The sequence below is a fragment of the Sodiomyces alkalinus genome (genome assembly GCF_003711515.1).
Source record: "Sodiomyces alkalinus F11 unplaced genomic scaffold SODALscaffold_7, whole genome shotgun sequence".
Classification (NCBI taxonomy): Eukaryota; Fungi; Ascomycota; class Sordariomycetes; order Glomerellales; family Plectosphaerellaceae; genus Sodiomyces; species Sodiomyces alkalinus.
The window spans coordinates 889,110-905,824 of NW_021167085.1; the positions used below are offsets into that span (position 1 = coordinate 889,110).

The 16,715-nt window shown below is 52.6% G+C and overlaps 6 protein-coding genes across 6 annotated transcripts in view; 2 read left to right on the plus strand and 4 right to left on the minus strand.

Annotated features, from left to right (window-relative positions):
- Nucleotides 1-1,951: 1,951 nt before the first annotated feature.
- On the minus strand, nt 1,952-3,578 carry SODALDRAFT_360992 (hypothetical protein; the record flags this gene model as incomplete). The annotated part of the gene is made up of 4 exons (XM_028614328.1): nt 1,952-1,988; nt 2,193-2,513; nt 2,583-3,141; nt 3,515-3,578. The coding sequence occupies 4 exons, from the start codon at nt 3,576-3,578 to the stop codon at nt 1,952-1,954; spliced, it is 981 nt and encodes a 326-aa protein (XP_028465098.1).
- Nucleotides 3,491-5,619, plus strand: SODALDRAFT_334384 (hypothetical protein). The gene is made up of 2 exons (XM_028612195.1): nt 3,491-3,741; nt 3,954-5,619. The coding sequence occupies exons 1-2, from the start codon at nt 3,577-3,579 to the stop codon at nt 5,403-5,405; spliced, it is 1,617 nt and encodes a 538-aa protein (XP_028465099.1). The 5' UTR covers nt 3,491-3,576; the 3' UTR covers nt 5,406-5,619.
- On the minus strand, nt 5,477-10,395 carry SODALDRAFT_360994 (hypothetical protein; the record flags this gene model as incomplete). Its single annotated transcript, XM_028614329.1, has 9 exons — nt 5,477-5,543; nt 5,821-6,252; nt 6,340-7,160; nt 7,251-7,368; nt 7,525-7,605; nt 7,867-8,054; nt 8,093-8,600; nt 8,690-9,388; nt 9,458-10,395. 9 exons carry the CDS (start codon nt 10,393-10,395, stop codon nt 5,477-5,479), a joined length of 3,852 nt encoding a protein of 1,283 aa, XP_028465100.1.
- A 1,289-nt stretch (nt 10,396-11,684) lies between these two features.
- SODALDRAFT_313372 (F-box protein) lies at nt 11,685-13,614 on the minus strand. The gene is made up of 4 exons (XM_028609232.1): nt 13,219-13,614; nt 12,516-13,042; nt 12,337-12,444; nt 11,685-12,268 (listed from the first exon to the last, which is right to left on the minus strand). Exons 1-4 carry the CDS (start codon nt 13,548-13,550, stop codon nt 11,724-11,726), a joined length of 1,512 nt encoding a protein of 503 aa, XP_028465101.1. The 5' UTR covers nt 13,551-13,614; the 3' UTR covers nt 11,685-11,723.
- A 162-nt stretch (nt 13,615-13,776) lies between these two features.
- On the plus strand, nt 13,777-16,191 carry SODALDRAFT_345150 (DEAD-domain-containing protein). The gene is made up of 7 exons (XM_028613194.1): nt 13,777-14,069; nt 14,184-14,209; nt 14,262-14,325; nt 14,380-14,384; nt 14,509-14,557; nt 14,632-14,990; nt 15,060-16,191. The coding sequence occupies exons 1-7, from the start codon at nt 14,045-14,047 to the stop codon at nt 15,711-15,713; spliced, it is 1,182 nt and encodes a 393-aa protein (XP_028465102.1). The 5' UTR covers nt 13,777-14,044; the 3' UTR covers nt 15,714-16,191.
- Nucleotides 16,158-16,715, minus strand: part of SODALDRAFT_334391 (cytidine deaminase) — a 1,033-nt gene continuing 475 nt past the window's right edge. Inside the window, exons 2-3 of the mRNA XM_028612196.1 lie at nt 16,540-16,621; nt 16,158-16,449 (exon numbers count right to left, since the gene is read on the minus strand). Of these exons, the coding sequence (XP_028465103.1) occupies nt 16,375-16,449; nt 16,540-16,621 (157 nt within the window). The 3' untranslated portion in view covers nt 16,158-16,374. The remainder of the gene's footprint in view (nt 16,450-16,539; nt 16,622-16,715) is intronic.

Below are 16,715 nucleotides of genomic sequence, written 5' to 3' on the forward strand. Positions count from 1 at the left end.
CGTCTCCCACTATACCTTTAAGAAGCCGAAAAAGCCGCTATTACGCCGCGAGATACCTAAGGAACCGTTAAAGTAGTCTTAGATACTAAAGAGCCTATATAAGCTATAATGGCTCAGGGCAGCCGTATAAGAGGTGGATACACTTAGGTTAATAGGCACCTTTAAAGCAGCAGAGCTGCCCCAGGGAGGGTAATGTGCCTTAGACCTCAAATAGGTCATTAAGTATAAGGTTGACCCGTCGGGGTACGTTAGCAAGCTTAAGGCGAGGTTATGCGTGCGAGGCGATTAATAGCCTGAAAACCACCTTAACGCCTACGCCTCCACCCTCGTAGGAAGGACCTTTAGGTCGTTAATAGCTATTACTGCCTATTTTAACCTAGAGATATATTAGCTTAATACCGTTAACGCCTTTACTAACGCTACCCTTAACGAAGAGATTTACGTTAAGGATCCACCCGGGTGGCCGCTGCTTTAAGCAGTAAAAGGCACGAAGAGCGACGAGGACCTTAAGGCTATTTTAAAGCTATCGCGGCTACCCTCGCGCGGTATATAACGCCTACGCAGGGCGTTATATAGCCTACGTCGCTCCCCTAAGCTATAGCACGAATAGCTCTCTTCCGTTTTAGGTAAGTATAACCTAAAGTAACTGACCGAAGACGATTACGTCTTTAAAAGTAAGGAACTAATCGTCTTCTTCTACGTGGACGATATTATTCTGATCTATAGGAAGGAATATTAATCTGCTGCTAATTCTCTTATATAACGGATATAGCAGCACTTTTAAATAAGGGATCTTAGCCTACTTAAGTGGTTCCTAGGGATTAAAGTGGTTCGCGACCGCTAATAACATCGGCTATAGCTTTCCCTCGAGAACTATATCACTGAAAAGATTAAGGCTTTAGGGATAGATTTCCCTGTTAGTAGGCGTAGGGTTAAAAGCCCTCTTCCTTTTCCTAACGTTTTAGAATTATCTGCTACCGACTAATAAGCCTCTATAGAGTTAATCCACCTATATCTACGGAAGGTCGGTTCTATTAATTACGCGGCCTATTAGACCCGGCCTAACGTATCTAAAGCTGCTTTAAGGCTTGCCGAATTCAATACTAACCCGTTAAAATAGTATCACGATGCCGTAGATAGGTATTTAAAGTACCTCGCCTCTACTAAGTCCCTATGCCTTTACTTTAGACCACGTAATAACCACCTATAGCACGCACTTTACTATACTTCTAACGTAGCCTTTAGGGACGACCGTAAAACGCGGTATAGCTCCTAGGGCTATACCACACTATTATTCGGGGGTCCTATAGACTAGAAGGTAAATAAGTAAATAAGCGTTATAACCTCTAGTACTAAAACCGAGCTTATAGCACTTTCTGCTACCACTAGGCAGTATATCGCGATTAGGCATTTAATTAAGGACCTAACCTTAACCTTTAAAAACAAGCCTCTAACGATATACTACGATAACGATTAAACGAGGATTTTACTAGAGGTACTACGCCCTTAGGTCACCTCTAGATTAAAGTATCTAGATATCCACGCCCTTTAGATCCGATAGCTCGTGTAATAGAAGAAGGTCCTAATCGCCTGGATCTTAACCTAAGAGATAGTTAGCGATAGGCTAACTAAAGTACTTCCCCCGTAGAAATATAAGGCGTTTGTATATCTATTAGGGATAGAGGTCCTAAGCTAGGGGGCTTAAGGTAATTTATAAGAGGCGCGGTGCTGAGTTTATAATCTATAGCCTAGATTGACTGTTATTTTAGTGCCCTTTAGATTGTTATTTAGGCACCCGTTTTTGACGTTTTGACGTTGTTGTATGGTTAATTTGACCACCTGTTTTTACACGTTTTTGACGTTTTTGGGCATAAAAAGAGCGCGCTTTTTAATAAGCCGTTTAATCGTTAGATTAATATCTAGGCCTCTATTTTACCTTAGATTTACGGCTTTAATTGAGCAGAACAGTCAGGATTAATCCTGCAGTTCTGGGGGGGTGTGTCAGATGCCTATAGCCACCTTATCGGGGTGTGACTTACGCTATTTCTGTAGACGGATAGGGTACTTCCGACCGATGTATCCATATCAATTTCCCCTCCTTTTGCTTCATAGTTAGACATTTCCGCAGAGTATCTTTTACTCTTCTTCAATGCACACACACATCTTTTGCGTACCTTATTTTGTGTGCTGACAGAACCACTTCTCCGTACAGCTCCCGCAACCAGGGTGCCCTCACACCAGTCGCCCAACGGTTCCTACATAACTCCCATTCCCGCTCCTCATGCCCGACGAAACGTTCACGATCCCATCCCTCAACAGCCATTTCATCCAAGTCCCCCTCGCAGAGATATATGAATGTGTCGAAAAAGTCGTACAGCCTCATCCGCCTCCTTCCCAGGGGAAACTCCATCATCTGGTCCGTGTCGTCGCCGTCCTCCGTCACCTCCGAAGCGGTCGAGACGACCTTAACCCGGTACTCCCACGCGGTCTTGCTCCGGTCATCAGGGGCCATGCTCGCCAGCTCTTCTTAGCTGGGTGCTTGCGCGAGGTGGTGGATCGATTCTTTGTCGAGGAAAATGAACAGCGCGCCGCGGGCGATCTCCTCCCGCTCCCCGAGGTTCAAAGCGTAGGCGTACTCCCAAGCCTTGGAGTACGCCTCAAGCCTTGGAGTACGCGCATCGGCTCCGTCTAGGGCCTGGCTGTCCTGCAAGATGACATGGTGGTACCGTCGCACCAACTCGTGCGTGATGACCCAGTCGGGCGTGAGTGGCTCTCCCTCAGGCAGGGCATCTTGAGCGGGCCCGACCATCGCACTCCAAGCCTGTTGAATATGTTCGCGCAAGTTGGGGTGGCCCGGCACTTTATCGAGTTTCTCCTTCACCGCGTCCATGCCACCGTTGTCCGGTTTCCCACGCGTCCTGCTTTCGCGGTACTCGTCCTCGAGGCGAACCAAGGCTAGTCTCTGGATGGCGGCGACGGCTTGAGTGAACGCCTCATCGTCGTCGTAGGAGGTGCGGAGGATGGTCCACCCCCAGCACTTTTCATGCTGGTACTCGTCTGATGTGCAGCCAAAGCCGTAGAGGCATATTATGTATTGCCATGTTTGCCAGAATTCACGCTCCGGGTTTCCTGGACGGAAGTCTTGTGGGACGTGGTGGAAGAAGGATCAGAGAGAGCGGTCTAAGACGGCTGGAGGGCGTGGGCTGAGGGCGAACATACATATGGGCTGTTGTGGACACCGGTACCTAAAAGGGGGATAACAAGGGTAAGGTGCCTTCCCTTCGACAGCTTTAGGTTGGCAGCTTATCTCTTATCGCCATCCGTATGACCCGCCAACAAGTGGATTTTACATGTCAAATAACGAAACATACATGCCGGTTATTAACGTTTCACTTAGGTAAGCAAGGTAAGTACCTAGGTACCCTACCGGGGAATCAGAAACCGGCCTCCCTCACAGCCGGCACCTTGGAACCTTAAACCCTGCTTCTGTGTTTGCTCTGCTCAGCCCTGTCACGTCCTTCCTTCCAGTGTTCTAGTCCGTACCTTCGTTCCAGCCTTCGACGGTCCTCGTCCTCCATGTCACAACATACGAGCACTGGCTTTGATGTCAGCCATGTAATGAATTACATCACTTTAACACAGACCTTGGTCGAATCCTTCAACACACTCGCCAACGAAGTCCAAAGCCTCACCGACATGAAAACGGTTCTCGAACATAAACTTCGGTTCGCTCACGAGCAGGTATGCCGATACCTGGATTTCGTGATGTCCCTCCGTGTCTCTTTACCATGCCATGTTGTCTCCGTTTGCTCTTGGTCACGAGTTTGCTCAAAGCAGTAGCGGAGGCCAGAAGCCTACTATCCTGCCTGACTTCTCTGACCCACCCTTTATCATGTTCCGACCTGCATCGGCTTCACGCACCACGACTGACCAGACCCTCCGGTTGCCTATAGTACCAACGTTTGGCAGATAAACATGCGCCTGCAGCGCCAGAAATTGCCGAGACGCTGGCCAAGCTGCAACTCCCTCCAGATCTTCGCCACCCGAAAATAGAAAACGTAACGTTAGTACCGCTCCCCCGTCGCACCAAGCTCGACACCGGCAACCAGGTTGCTCTCACTATCCGCGACGGCCGACGTGTTGCCAACCAGCTGGAAGCCTTGATAGACCCCCGAAAGACGAGCTTGTCTAGCAGAAACGACACCATTTCACGGAACTCGGGGACAAGCACATCCATGTCTACAGTACTCGAGCAAGACTTCACCATCGAGGGGAAGAAGGGCAAGTTGGAATGCCCCTTCCCCGCACCAGCCAACGCCGACAACACTACCGGGCCGCGCGCCGCCGAGGAGAGCTCCCAGGACCCGACCCCCCATCACTCTTCAGATCCAATATGCGCAGCCATGTACGAGGAATCCCAGGAATCCATGTCGAAGCCCGCTGAACAAGACGCGAATGGAGCCGGGCCGGCCAAATGTCCCATCCGGTTTTTAGACAAACACTCCCCGGAGGAAATTGCTCACTACGTTGAAACCCACAAACACGAACTACCGCGCAGCCATGAAGTGTGTCTCAGGAGAAACCAGAGAACCGAAGATCAAATAAGGAAACTCGATGCGAAATACGGGGATATCGTCGGCATGATTCAAGACCTGAGCAACCTTCATAAGCGCATGCTGCCTACGTCGCAGGTACAGCGGGAAATCGACAAGGCCTCCAACGAAAGGGTGGAGAACTGGGCCAAGGCCGTCACCTCGAGCACCGCCCATGGCCAGGAGCCGCCGGCTGACGCCCATGTCGAGGCCGACCCTGCCGACGCAGACGCCGACGCCGACGCCGACAGGGAGGGCCACTTCGACCGCCCCTTCAAGGAAGTCCGAGTCGGTGAGTCGCCCAGTAGACCATGGGGCATCTCCGTGCCGCGGTACGAGCCCCACGGCTTGGAGGAGGAACAGGGGCCGCCGCCCTCTCCGCCGCCGGCGCCCGTGGTCATGCCGACGTCGTCCGAGGGGCAGCATCCATCAACGCCCATGAAGAGTGCGGGGGGCAAGTGTCCGTTTGACCACTCCAAGATGGCTGCCCTCATGAATGGCCGTGGCGCTCCCCCGCCACCGATGGGCCCTCCAAAACCGGCAGGGGATGTCATGATCGATGGCCCCATACGGCCCGAGACGCCGGTTAAGGAACAGGAACAGGAACAGGCACCGCCGCCTATACCTCCTCCTCAACCCACGTTCATTAATCCTCCTCCTCCTCCTCTCCCTCCTCCCCCTCCTGCCGCTGCGCAGGAGATGAAGCAAGGTGGCGTAACTACGCCGCAGATGATCTTCACAGGACCGGTATTCATCGGGTACCCGACCGAGCAGGCGATTCAGATCATGCAGCATTATCAGGGAAGACAATAGTGGGTTTGGTGTTTGTCTGTTTATTAATTTTCTTTTCGTAATCATAAGCGTCGGCGTTTTGATATGGCGCGTCACATGGCCTCGGCGCGAGACGCATTTTTGCCTTCTTCTCTAACAAACAATTTCGGGTCGAGGAGGCTTGGGAAGCGAAATCAAACGGGTAATACCAGATACCAGCAACGCAGTATGGAAGAATAAAAGAAAGGTCCAGGCCAATATAATATTTCAACATTGCAGCTCTTCCCTCTTTTCGCGTCCGTACGTGGTCATTCACATGGTCATTTCATTTCTAGTTCAAAACAGACCCAACGAAGGATAGAACTTATAAGATAATACACAATAGACACCAGCTGACCCGAGATTGTCCAACAGCCAAAGAGGGAAAGAAGGAAAAAATATCTAGTTTTTGCCCAACCCAGTTGTATGCCCCTTCCCATGCCCATCTACGGAACCGCTTTCGTCATTGTCATGATACCGCTCATCGCCCTCCACCCCGTCGCTCCCCCCCCAAAGACTAATATCGTCGTCGTTCATCAGGGCCACCACGTCATCCGGGTCAAGAAGACCAGCCTCCACATCGGCATAGTCGAGATCGCCGTGGCCGTTTTCAGGCGAGCCCAGCGGATCGGCATCGTCGAGGTCTCGCGCCTCGTTCTCTTCGAGGGCGATCTCGGCCGCGCGGGTCATGGTGCGGTGGTAGATGACCCAGCCGATGAATCCACCGAGGAGGCCGCCGAAGATCATCGAGGTCCAGTTGATGGCCTTGTCGGCCATTGACATCTCGTCGCCCCGCTCGGCGATGAGGGCGAGACGGCTACCGATGAAGATGTGAATGAGGAGTTTGGGACTGCAGCACACAAGGACCTCGAGTGTTAGCCAAGAATTATGCGCTTCGCCTGGGAATTATGGGCGGGGAGGGGGGAGAGAGCTTTACCTCGCCAATGCCGTGGCAACCGCAAATATTAGGGGATGTATGGAAGGGATAGTGGCGAGAAAGCCGTTGGAAATGGAGTAGGGCAGGGGGCACAGTCGGACGGCAATGAGCATGCCCACACCGTCCTTGCGCAGGACCTGGCCAAGGGCGATGAAGCGGTGGTCCCGGCCGACGAGGCGGTGTACATAGCCGCTGAAGATGGTGCGGCTGGCATAAAACGCGGCGAGACTACCGGCCACGTTGGCGGTGGCGACGATGGGGTACCCGAGCGGGAAACCATAGACGAAGCCAGCGATGGTGATGCAGGTGCTGTAGCCGATGAGCGGGGGGAAGGCCGTGATGACAACCATGAGCCAGATAATGAGCCAGCCGCCGGGAAGGGCGCGCCACTGATGGCTTATCGGGGCCAGCCAGGTGAAGATGGCGTGGGAGTATACGAGGAATAGGATGGCGAGGACATTGACGACGACGGCCGCAGTGACGACAGCGACGCGCTGGAGGGGAGTGAGCCGTAGGTAGGCGGCGTTGAGGTTCTTGTAGCCCTTGGCGGCGGCGCGGAAAAGGCGTTTGAGGGCCGGGGCTCGCGCGGTGCGAACGTATCGGGTCGAGGAGAGACGGCGGGAGGACATGGAACCGGGGCGGCGAGCCCAGGGCAGAGGCGGATCGGGGGAGGTTGGAGAAGACGGGTCAGTTCGTCTATCGGGGTCATTGTCGGGCGCCAGCGGCATTGACGCTGTTTGCTCCATGTTTTGGAAGTCCGAGTTGACCATCGTTGATGACGACAGAACCCCGGCGGTTCCGGAAAACCAGCCCCAGGTCAGCTCGTTAATGGGGCGAGGAGACAACAATTAGGAAAGTCGGATGAGATCTCGGCTTCTATCGCAGCACAACAGCGTTGAGGTACAGCGGACTGTGGCTACCTCGTGGCCATGTTCTTTTCGGAATATTTCTTGATCTTGGCAGACGAATGCGATGGCTGTCGCGTTTCCAAGCACGATGTACCTTGTGGGTTCGACGCTCCTCAGTAGGCTGATGGATAGGATGAAGAAAAGGCAAAGCAGAATTATTAAGGCTGGTGCTTTCAATGATTCATTCGTATATGGATGTCGGTAAGGAAGCTTGACGAGAAACGTAAATCGTGGTGGAAAGAAGGAAAAGAGAGATTGGGAATGCGGTATTCGTCACTGGCCGCATTGGGGAGGGGGCAGTGTCGCGATGTCCGTCCCATCTCCATTGCTGACATCAAGGAGCGTGGCCTCGTTTGAACTTCCGTGTGGTTGACGTCGGTCTTACAACGTACTGTATCCGGACTCCGTAAGGTACCTATTGCTTACTCCGTAAGTACCGATACTTCGTAGTAATTACAGTCGTTAGTGGGGATCCACGCTGTGTTTAGGTAGGCACGGTATATGTACGAAACTCCCACGCCCCAGGCAGGCCTAGCTTCAGTTCTTAATCATCATGTTGCCTTTCTGGGAGAAGGTAAAGCAGTACGAAGTAGTCGTAGGTAATTACACAGCGACGAACAAGGTGAGATGCTTCTTGACTTTAACAGTACCTTGTTTGAAAGATGATAATCTTTCAATTCGACTTGTGCCATTCAATCCTTCCCACCACTCGGAATCTGCCTCTTCTAGGGACGGACTCCAGTTGCTCCCACGCGCCACGCGCCACGCGCCGTCCCGCCTCCTGCTCGCCATCGTCACCGCTTCAAGCTCGGTCCCTTAGGAGGGTCTCGAACCAAGAGCCTGACCTTCCCGTCGCCGATTTCGACTCCCTGGCTGAGAATGTCTTCCTCTTCCTTTGGCTCGGCCAAACTCGCCCCTCCGTCCCGCGCTAGGCTCTTGTCGTAGCTCCTCGCGTCGACACCCAGTATCCCTCCCATATTGTTACGGTCCCCAGGCACTGAGAACTCGCGATACGCATAACTCCATTCGTTCAGGAAGTTCCGAATCGCCCTGCCAACCTTGTCCTTTCCGTTCTTACTGTGATGGCCGGTCCCGGTGATGGCGTAGATCGGTCGGTTCTCCTTGCTATTGTCCAACAGCACTCGCTCGAGGTACTCCACCGCCTCGTCGGGGTGCAGTCCGTGCAGGTCGACATAAATCTCCGAGGTGTTTGTATTGGCCTTGTTCCGCTCCTCGTAGAGCTCGCGGGCCGCCTCGCGGTGCGCTTTCCGCATCAAGTCATTTTCACTCTGTCCGCGGAGACTGAGGGCCTTGGCCGCCCGCGCGTCATTCCTGTTCCACGCTTGCGCAGCACTGCGAGAGATCGTCAACCACCGCAAAACAGGAACCCGAAAGACCGACACCGACTACCCAGTCTCTCCTCTACCCCGTCCATTACATACCTTTGCAAGAACTTATTTCTGAGACCGCCGTGCTTGATGGCTTCTTGCCGGGCCTTGAGATAAGCCTTGTTCGCCCTCTCGCCCGTCTCGAGCCAAGGAATATGCTTGGGGATCGGTATGGCTTGTGCTGCGGCGCTGTTTTCCCCATTACGAACACCCGTAGTCGTTCCGTTGCGTGTGGTCTTTTTCGGATCCTGGCGCATCGCCATCGGCCCAGGAGACGGCGACATTTTGACAATATCGGCGAGGGAGCTGGGTGTCGTGACCGCATTTTCTTTGCTGCCATGGCCGCCCCGCTTGCCGTGATGTTTCTTTCCTTGCTTCGCTGCCGCCGATCCTAAAGTGGGAAATGCTTCGGCGTCATCCAGCGGAGGGGCGCCACCGGAAGGTTCTCGGGCTTGCTGTTGCCGGCTGCCGGGACGAGACCGTGGCCTTGGACTGTCATTCGTCGGGAACGGTTTCAACCCGGGAGGCGGCGTCATCCCTCTGTATCTGGCGACTGCCGCGTAGTGCGATACTTGTTCGGGTGTGCCTGGTTGCAGTGACGGAAACGAGTTGTAATCAGACAGTTGGATATTGGCTTGTTGCTTTGACGGAGGCGTCTGGCCCCCGTCCACGGAAAGCTTGTTAACGAGCTGCGCCGGATCATGGGAGAAAATGCACGTATCTCCCGCCAAGCAGTTCCCCATAATCCAGTACCTGTTCTACGTTTAGCTTCCCTTTTTTTTGTTTTGTGTAGAGGCTCCCACCAGTTTCGAGACAACTCACTTGCATAGATGGTTGCTCAAGTCGTGGCTGAATCTGCAGTCGGAGCGTAGACATTGTCCCGTGGACAGGTAGAACTTGCAGATGACGCCCGACTTCTGTTGGTTGGCCGGCGTCGTCGGCCGACCATCAGCCGTCATGGATTTGCCTATTACAATGCTCTTTGTCTCTTCTGCTTTTGTATTCATGGCGTACGCACTGTTTGGCATGTGGTTTTCCATTATCGCCACAATGGTCGCGCTTAAATCGTAACCGTGCGTCGCGAGGGCGTTTTCTATCTCCTCGTCCGTTCTCGACGGTCCTAGGATGGAGCGCAGCATGTCATACGGAGACATGTCGGTTTGCTGCGACGACAGCGACGAGAACTCGGGCGCGGCCGCGTTGAGGCCGCTTGAAGTGCCGACGGACGACGTGATGCTGGCCGCGTCATCGGCGACCAGCCATTCGACATTCTCGGTTTGGTAATCACCAAATACCTCCTGGGAGGGGGTTGTATCGTGGGCGAATTCGTAGGCATTCAGGTTCGGACTGTGGGGTATAACGGGGGTAGCGAAAGCGAGTCTGGGTGATGGTCTTGGTGATGAGAATGGAGAGACGGTCGAGGCTTTATTTCTGTTCAGGTTGGCTGGTAAGAATCCGGGAGGGACCAGAGGGCTGACCCCAAGACGAGGGGACCCGGAGAGAGGAGTGCTATTCCCCCGCCATGAGGCTGGCGACGGCCGTCGAAGGATGGTCTGTCGGATGGGGGGAGGAGAAGCGGCGCTGCTCCCTCCGTCACGATATCGCCACAACGCGTCGAGGATCGCATGTTCAAGTGAGGAATCTCTTAATGATGTCTCCTTTCTCAGGATCTCTTCCAGGCGGTCCGTCTTGTCTTCATCTTCGAGGCTCGCGTCTTGGAGTATCGGGAGACAGAGGTCGTAATGTTCGTCGGAAACCATGATGAATGGCGCAGTCGTAATGAACGCTCGGAGGAGAAACGAAAAAGAAAAAAAAAAGGAAAAGAACACGGATGTTTGGAATAGGGCAGAGACGAGCGCTGTTGCATACAAAGGATAGATGCTTATAGGTAGTAGTAGGGAGGGTTGACCTCAGGGGTCCGGAGTATCGAACCGAAGTGGGGAATATTTGTGGTAGGCAGGCTTATCCCGCAAGCTGGTAACGGGGCCGGGGAGGAAGAAAGTACTAGGACAGCAAGCATCGACGTCAGAGTTGGCGATTCGCACGGGGGTGATGGCTAGAGCTCGGCACCTCGGGGCTCTCCAATGTCGGTAGAGACCAGTGAAAAGAGGAGATATACGAGAGGAAACGTCCTACCTGCAAAGAAATTTGTGGGAAGAAAACAGTTCAAGACAACCCCAGACCAATGCTGATTGATGGTAATCGTCTAGGTGGCCGATCTGTGAGAGGGGAGGAAGTACCGAGAGAGAAACACAAAAGCGCAGGAGTTCGAGGAAAAGTGGGATGGGAAGGAGGAATGCGGCGCACTCCCGCTGTCACATGGTCTTCTGTCGCAGATGATCGGGGTTAATATCCTTTGAGACAGACGTTGGTTTAGAGACGCCGCAAGATCTAGATCTGAGCTGCGAGACGTTGGGGTAAATTTGGCGAGGCTACGGCGGGGGCTGGGGGATGCGGATACGATAGGGCAACCTAAGGAGGGAGGCGACTTAGTTTGCGAGGCGACTGCGAACAATATAGCTGCTTGTCGGAGACTGCGAACAAAGACCGACGTGTCATGGACGGGTTGGACTCGAAAGAACTTCGTGGTGAGAACAAACCAGGGTCGAGTTGCAGCAAAAGGAGAAAGGCAAAAGAAAGGTATACAGGCACTGGGCGTTTTGGGGTTTGGGGAATGGGGTGGCAGGCACTGCCCCACTAGGTACACTACCTCAGTCGAGATGTAATCGCAATTGTACCTGGAACACCCCCTTTTGATTGGCTAAATCGAGGGTAACGGAGGAAGTCGTCGCCCCCCTTCGACCGCCACAAGTCTCAGCTTCAATGTTCCCAATCCTATTCAGGAGAACAAAGCACACAATTCGTTCTCCGAGGAAGGGGGGCGAGGCTGAGCACCTCATCTGACGTTACTTAGGTAGGTAGTAGTTGTCGAGGGTATTTTAGCGAATTATCACCGGATTCCGACAGATGTCTCTTAATAGAAGACAAACTACGCGGCAAAGAAAGCTTCAGACATTTCTCAGGAATCTTCAACTTACACAATGGAACAAAACAGCCGCGTGCTGAAGTCTGCTTGGATTCGATGAATCTATGGAATCTCCTCATCATCAACATCGCTGCCAAAGCCAAAGCTAAATCCGCCACCCGAAGGCTCGTCTTTGTTTCCTCCTACCGCTTCTGACCACGTCCTCTTCTTTGGTGCACTTCTCTTCTCTAGTATTTCGAGGGCCTTGCCGAGTACCTCTGGATGGGTTTCTCGAAGTCGGTCGACAAAACGTCCATACGGATCCTCGACGTCTGATTTGAACCCCGTTACTTGGTCGGGCTTGTCTTTGAGAAAGGATAAAACGTCCGACAGGTGGCGGCAGGAAGGGGACTTGGGCACAAAGTTCTGCGTCAGGGCGATCCCGCTCTCCAGGTTGACAACCAGATGCCACCACCCACTGGGAACATGCAGAATCTCCCCCGCTTCGCAGATACCCTCCACGCATTCGGGCAACTGCCTGGCCTCTTCGTGGAATTGCAACAGCCATTCGGCAATGCTTAGCGGGCTTGTCACCTCGCCCCCATCTCTAGAGACGAACACCCCGGGCACGGAAACTGACGGCGGGAACATGATCCAATATTTCCTGCCTTTTTTTTGGTTTTGTTTTTTGTTAGCAGGGCAGGGATCGCGAAGAAACCAATCTGGGGGTACTCACCAGAAAGGACGGCATTCCACGCAGAAGTCGCGTTGGGGTCCTTGTGAAAAGTCGACCCTGAGCCCTCAGGTCCGATGATTAGCCACCTGCGTGCTGGTCTATCACCTCCTGTAGATATAAAAATAATCGCTGCGCGTCAGTGAATAGCATTCCCGATGTGTCAACCAAACCAAACGTACCAAGGACGTCAAAAAGGTCCGGCCCAAAACAGTCGGGTGTCCAGTATGCCGCTCCCTTCTCGTGACCGACGGTGATTCCCATCTTCTCGGCAAACTTTTTGTCGAAAAGATAAAGCGGACTCTCGTCGTTGGTGTTCTTCATGTACTCGTAGTACGTCGAGAATGGCCAGTCAACAGCCTCAGCTCGGAAATCAACGTCTCCATAGCGTCTCAGGATTTCTTCCATGCTCCATGATACATAGGCAGGCCATTCCTGTATGCATTCTGTCAGGACAAAGGGCTGCTCTGTCCAATTTTCTGCGAATTCTTCATAAGAGAGGTTCTTAAACTTCCGAATCTGAGATCTTTTTGGAATATTCGAAGCAAACTGTTCCAGGTCCACGTATCGGCAGACAAAAGGCCGGTGAAGAACGTCAGAGAAGACGTTGCTGCAGTCTATATTGGGCCTTTGTCCAGCAGGGAGCTCGAGAACTGTTGATCGCCAGGAACCAAGCCACTTCCCCTCGAATCTCCCAGTGTTTGCCTCTCTGTGAATGAAATGTCTTGTCAGCCACTCCTATGGCCTTGCAGTCTGTCCTCTGACGGGACTAGGCTTACGCACAGCGAGCCACGATGAGGCGATCAAGCAGGGCACAAAAACATCTTTACATGACACGCTGACAAAATACGATCCGTCACCCGCAAGGGAGGCTCTTCGACTCACAGAAAAAGTGATTTCCACAAAGCGTCGTCATATGCAAAGGCGTACAGATACCGACAAGTATAGCCTAGCATTGGCAGAGACTTCAGGTCAAGATACTCTAAGAACAAGCTCAGCATCTCCTCTGGGAACCTTTGGAAAGTTCCGCAGAAGGAGCGAGCTTCGGGCCCATGGAAGAAAAACTTATTGCCCAGAGGCAGAACGCCTAGAGGATGAGTGGTTGAGGCTGAGACTGCGGTACGCTCCGGCAACTTCGTCTCCGCCGAGTGATTAAGCACTTCATGTGCCGTGACTCGATTCAGGCCGTCATGATGTGAACTGTGGTGTACCGTCATGGTTATCACTACGATCTAAGGTAGTATCCGCCACAATTGAAAGTCAACAACACAGTCAGCCTCGTAACCTGGAAATAAATTGTGTGGCATAATGGGATTGTGTGGTGCCAGACACGCCGAGTTGTTGGTGGGGAAATTAGGTGATTAGGTAAGATGCCTAGGTGGGGTGGCGATGACCAGGTGCCTACCAATTTTTTTAAGCCTCCTAATGTTGCCCAGGTCGAAATTTTCGCCCGCCTCTGGAGGAAAAAAAAATTCCTTACTTCACATTACCACCAAACTGACCACCAACCACGACCAAACACCACGTTTAACATAACGATAATAGAGGGTCTGTTGATTTCGGACTCTCATTTTATTCACGAAACTCGCGACACCTCTTGACGAGACGTGCGCGATCTTTGGAGGCCCGGAAGCCCCTCCCATTTAATTCAGTGACGCTTTAACGCACCCACCAACAACAAAACCCCCGCATCCCAACAAACATCACCAAGATGTCTTTGGAGGACGTTCCCGAAAGTAAGTTCAAACACTCCCCGACACTCCGATTCGAATCTCGTTGCTCTTAGTATACGAATTTGGTATTTTCTTGAATCGTTCCAACATTTGCTAACTCTCTTTCCCCTTTTGCAGCTCAAATTGAGAGTAACTACGATGGCGTATGTCGCGAAATCCCATGGTGCCCAACCACTAGATCTAACCTTGGCCTAGGTTTGCGACTCCTTCGATGACATGGACCTGAAGCCTGAGCTTCTCCGTGGTGTCTATGCCTATGTGAGTTGGTCTATTCCACCTGCGAATTGATATCTACTCGATTTCGCGCACTGTCGTTTCTATTTTTCAAAGTGTGGGCCATAATACTAACCTGCGCGATTCTACAGGGTTTCGGTATGCTGCAATGCCTAGCCTCGTCAATAACTACGCTGGAATGCTGATCTCTTTCCCCTTTTTTACTATAGAGCGTCCCAGCGCTATTCAGTCGCGTGCTATCATTCCTGTTGTCAAGGGTATGGCGCTTCCCTTTGCCCCGCTCGGCATCCTTATTTTCCTTTTTGGACTCTTGCTCACTTCCAACCGCCAGGTAACGATGTCATTGCCCAGGCCCAGTCCGGCACTGGCAAGACCGCCACCTTCTCTATCTCCGTTCTTCAAAAGATCGACCCTGCCGTCAAGCAGTGCCAGGCCCTGATTCTGGCCCCTACTCGTGAGCTTGCCCAGCAGATTCAAAAGGTCGTCGTCGCTATTGGCGATTTTATGAACATTGAGACCCATGCCTGCATTGGCGGCACGAGCGTCCGCGACGACATGAAGGCCCTGCAGGATGGCCCCCAGGTCGTCGTTGGTACTCCTGGTCGTGTCCACGACATGATCCAGCGTCGCTTCCTGAAGACCGACAGCATGAAGATGTTCGTCCTTGACGAGGCTGACGAGATGCTTTCGGTATGTTTCCATGATCCCTCGTGTCTACCCTTTCCAGTCCCGTGTCTCGGTGGCTAATTTGCCTTCCAGCGTGGTTTCACCGAGCAAATCTACGACATTTTCCAGCTCCTGCCCCAGGCCACCCAGGTCGTTCTCCTCTCGGCTACCATGCCCCAGGACGTTCTCGAAGTCACCACCAAGTTCATGCGTGACCCCGTTCGCATCCTGGTTAAGAAGGATGAACTTACACTCGAGGGTATTAAGCAATTCTACATTGCTGTCGAGAAGGAAGAGTGGAAGCTTGACACTCTTTCCGACTTGTACGAGACCGTCACCATCACCCAGGCCGTCATCTTCTGCAACACCCGCCGCAAGGTCGACTGGCTTACCGATAAGCTCACCGCCCGTGACTTCACCGTCTCGGCCATGCACGGCGATATGGACCAGTCTCAGCGTGATCTGATTATGAAGGAGTTCCGATCCGGCTCCTCCCGTGTCCTCATTGCCACTGATCTGCTTGCTCGTGGCATTGACGTTCAGCAGGTCTCGCTGGTCATCAACTACGACCTGCCCGCAAACCGCGAGAACTATATCCACCGTATCGGACGTGGTGGCCGATTCGGTCGTAAGGGTGTTGCCATCAACTTCGTTACTGCCGAGGATGTTCGTATGATGCGCGAGATTGAGCAGTTCTACAGCACCCAGATCGAGGAGATGCCCATGAACGTCGCTGACCTCATCTAATAAAAAAAAAATATCGAGGAGACGAGATTCCTGTCCTGGTCATCGCACATTGGCGGTGTCATAGGGCGGCGGCTTTGCATTTTTGGGTGGAGTATTCGTGAGACTTCGCAAGGGCTTTTTGATTGTCTATAGAGTGGTCGAGGCTACCTGGGTAGAGAGCCGCGTGGCCGCGGCTACCTGCGGTGAGTTTCGGCCGTGGCTCACGGGGTAGCAACCAAAAAGTGGCTTCATGGCATGCGGAGAGGACACATGGGTTTCCTTCGGCACCTTTAATGCTTTCCGAAGGTGCAGGCCCATACATCGAGAGTATGGATCGGGGGCATGACTGTATTTTCGGTTTTCAGATAGTCTCTCAACTTATTCAGTTAAGGAAAATCATGAATGTTTTTTTGTCAGTACCTTGTTGGTCAAACTACCTAGGTACTTTAGGAATTATATGGCAATGGGAGTTGAGTATTTTACTAGCACACGAGGTCCGAATTTCCAGTCATCTATCTCCAAACTGAACCAACGGACACATGTCCTGCTAAACACACCAAGTCCTTGCGCTGCTGCCGAAATCAAAGAACAGGGTAGCACTCTAAGAGTGCGACTTCTGACAACCGCTGTAGCCTGTGTCTGGTCGGCTTACCTGGGATATGCAGTTAAATGACGGCGAGGTTCACGTCTGCGGCCGATTGGCCTCGAGAACTTCGGGTGAAGGCAACACATCCGGCCCGAAAGATAATGGTAAGAGCTGCGAAATGCATTCTGTTAGTCGCCTCAAGGCAAGTGAAGTTCCTCCCTGGAACTACCCCCTCGTCTCAAGGGATGTTGCATATCGCACCTCGGAAATCGTCATCGTAGCGTATTCACCCTTGATGTTGAACATGAAAATGGGCGTCTCGAGATCACAGAATTCCCGTATGCTGCCGATGTTCGAGATCATCAGCCGGTTTCCACAAGAGTGGCCTCCATTTCCCCTCCTCGCCGTCTTCTTATATTTTATACGAGGTTGTCAAG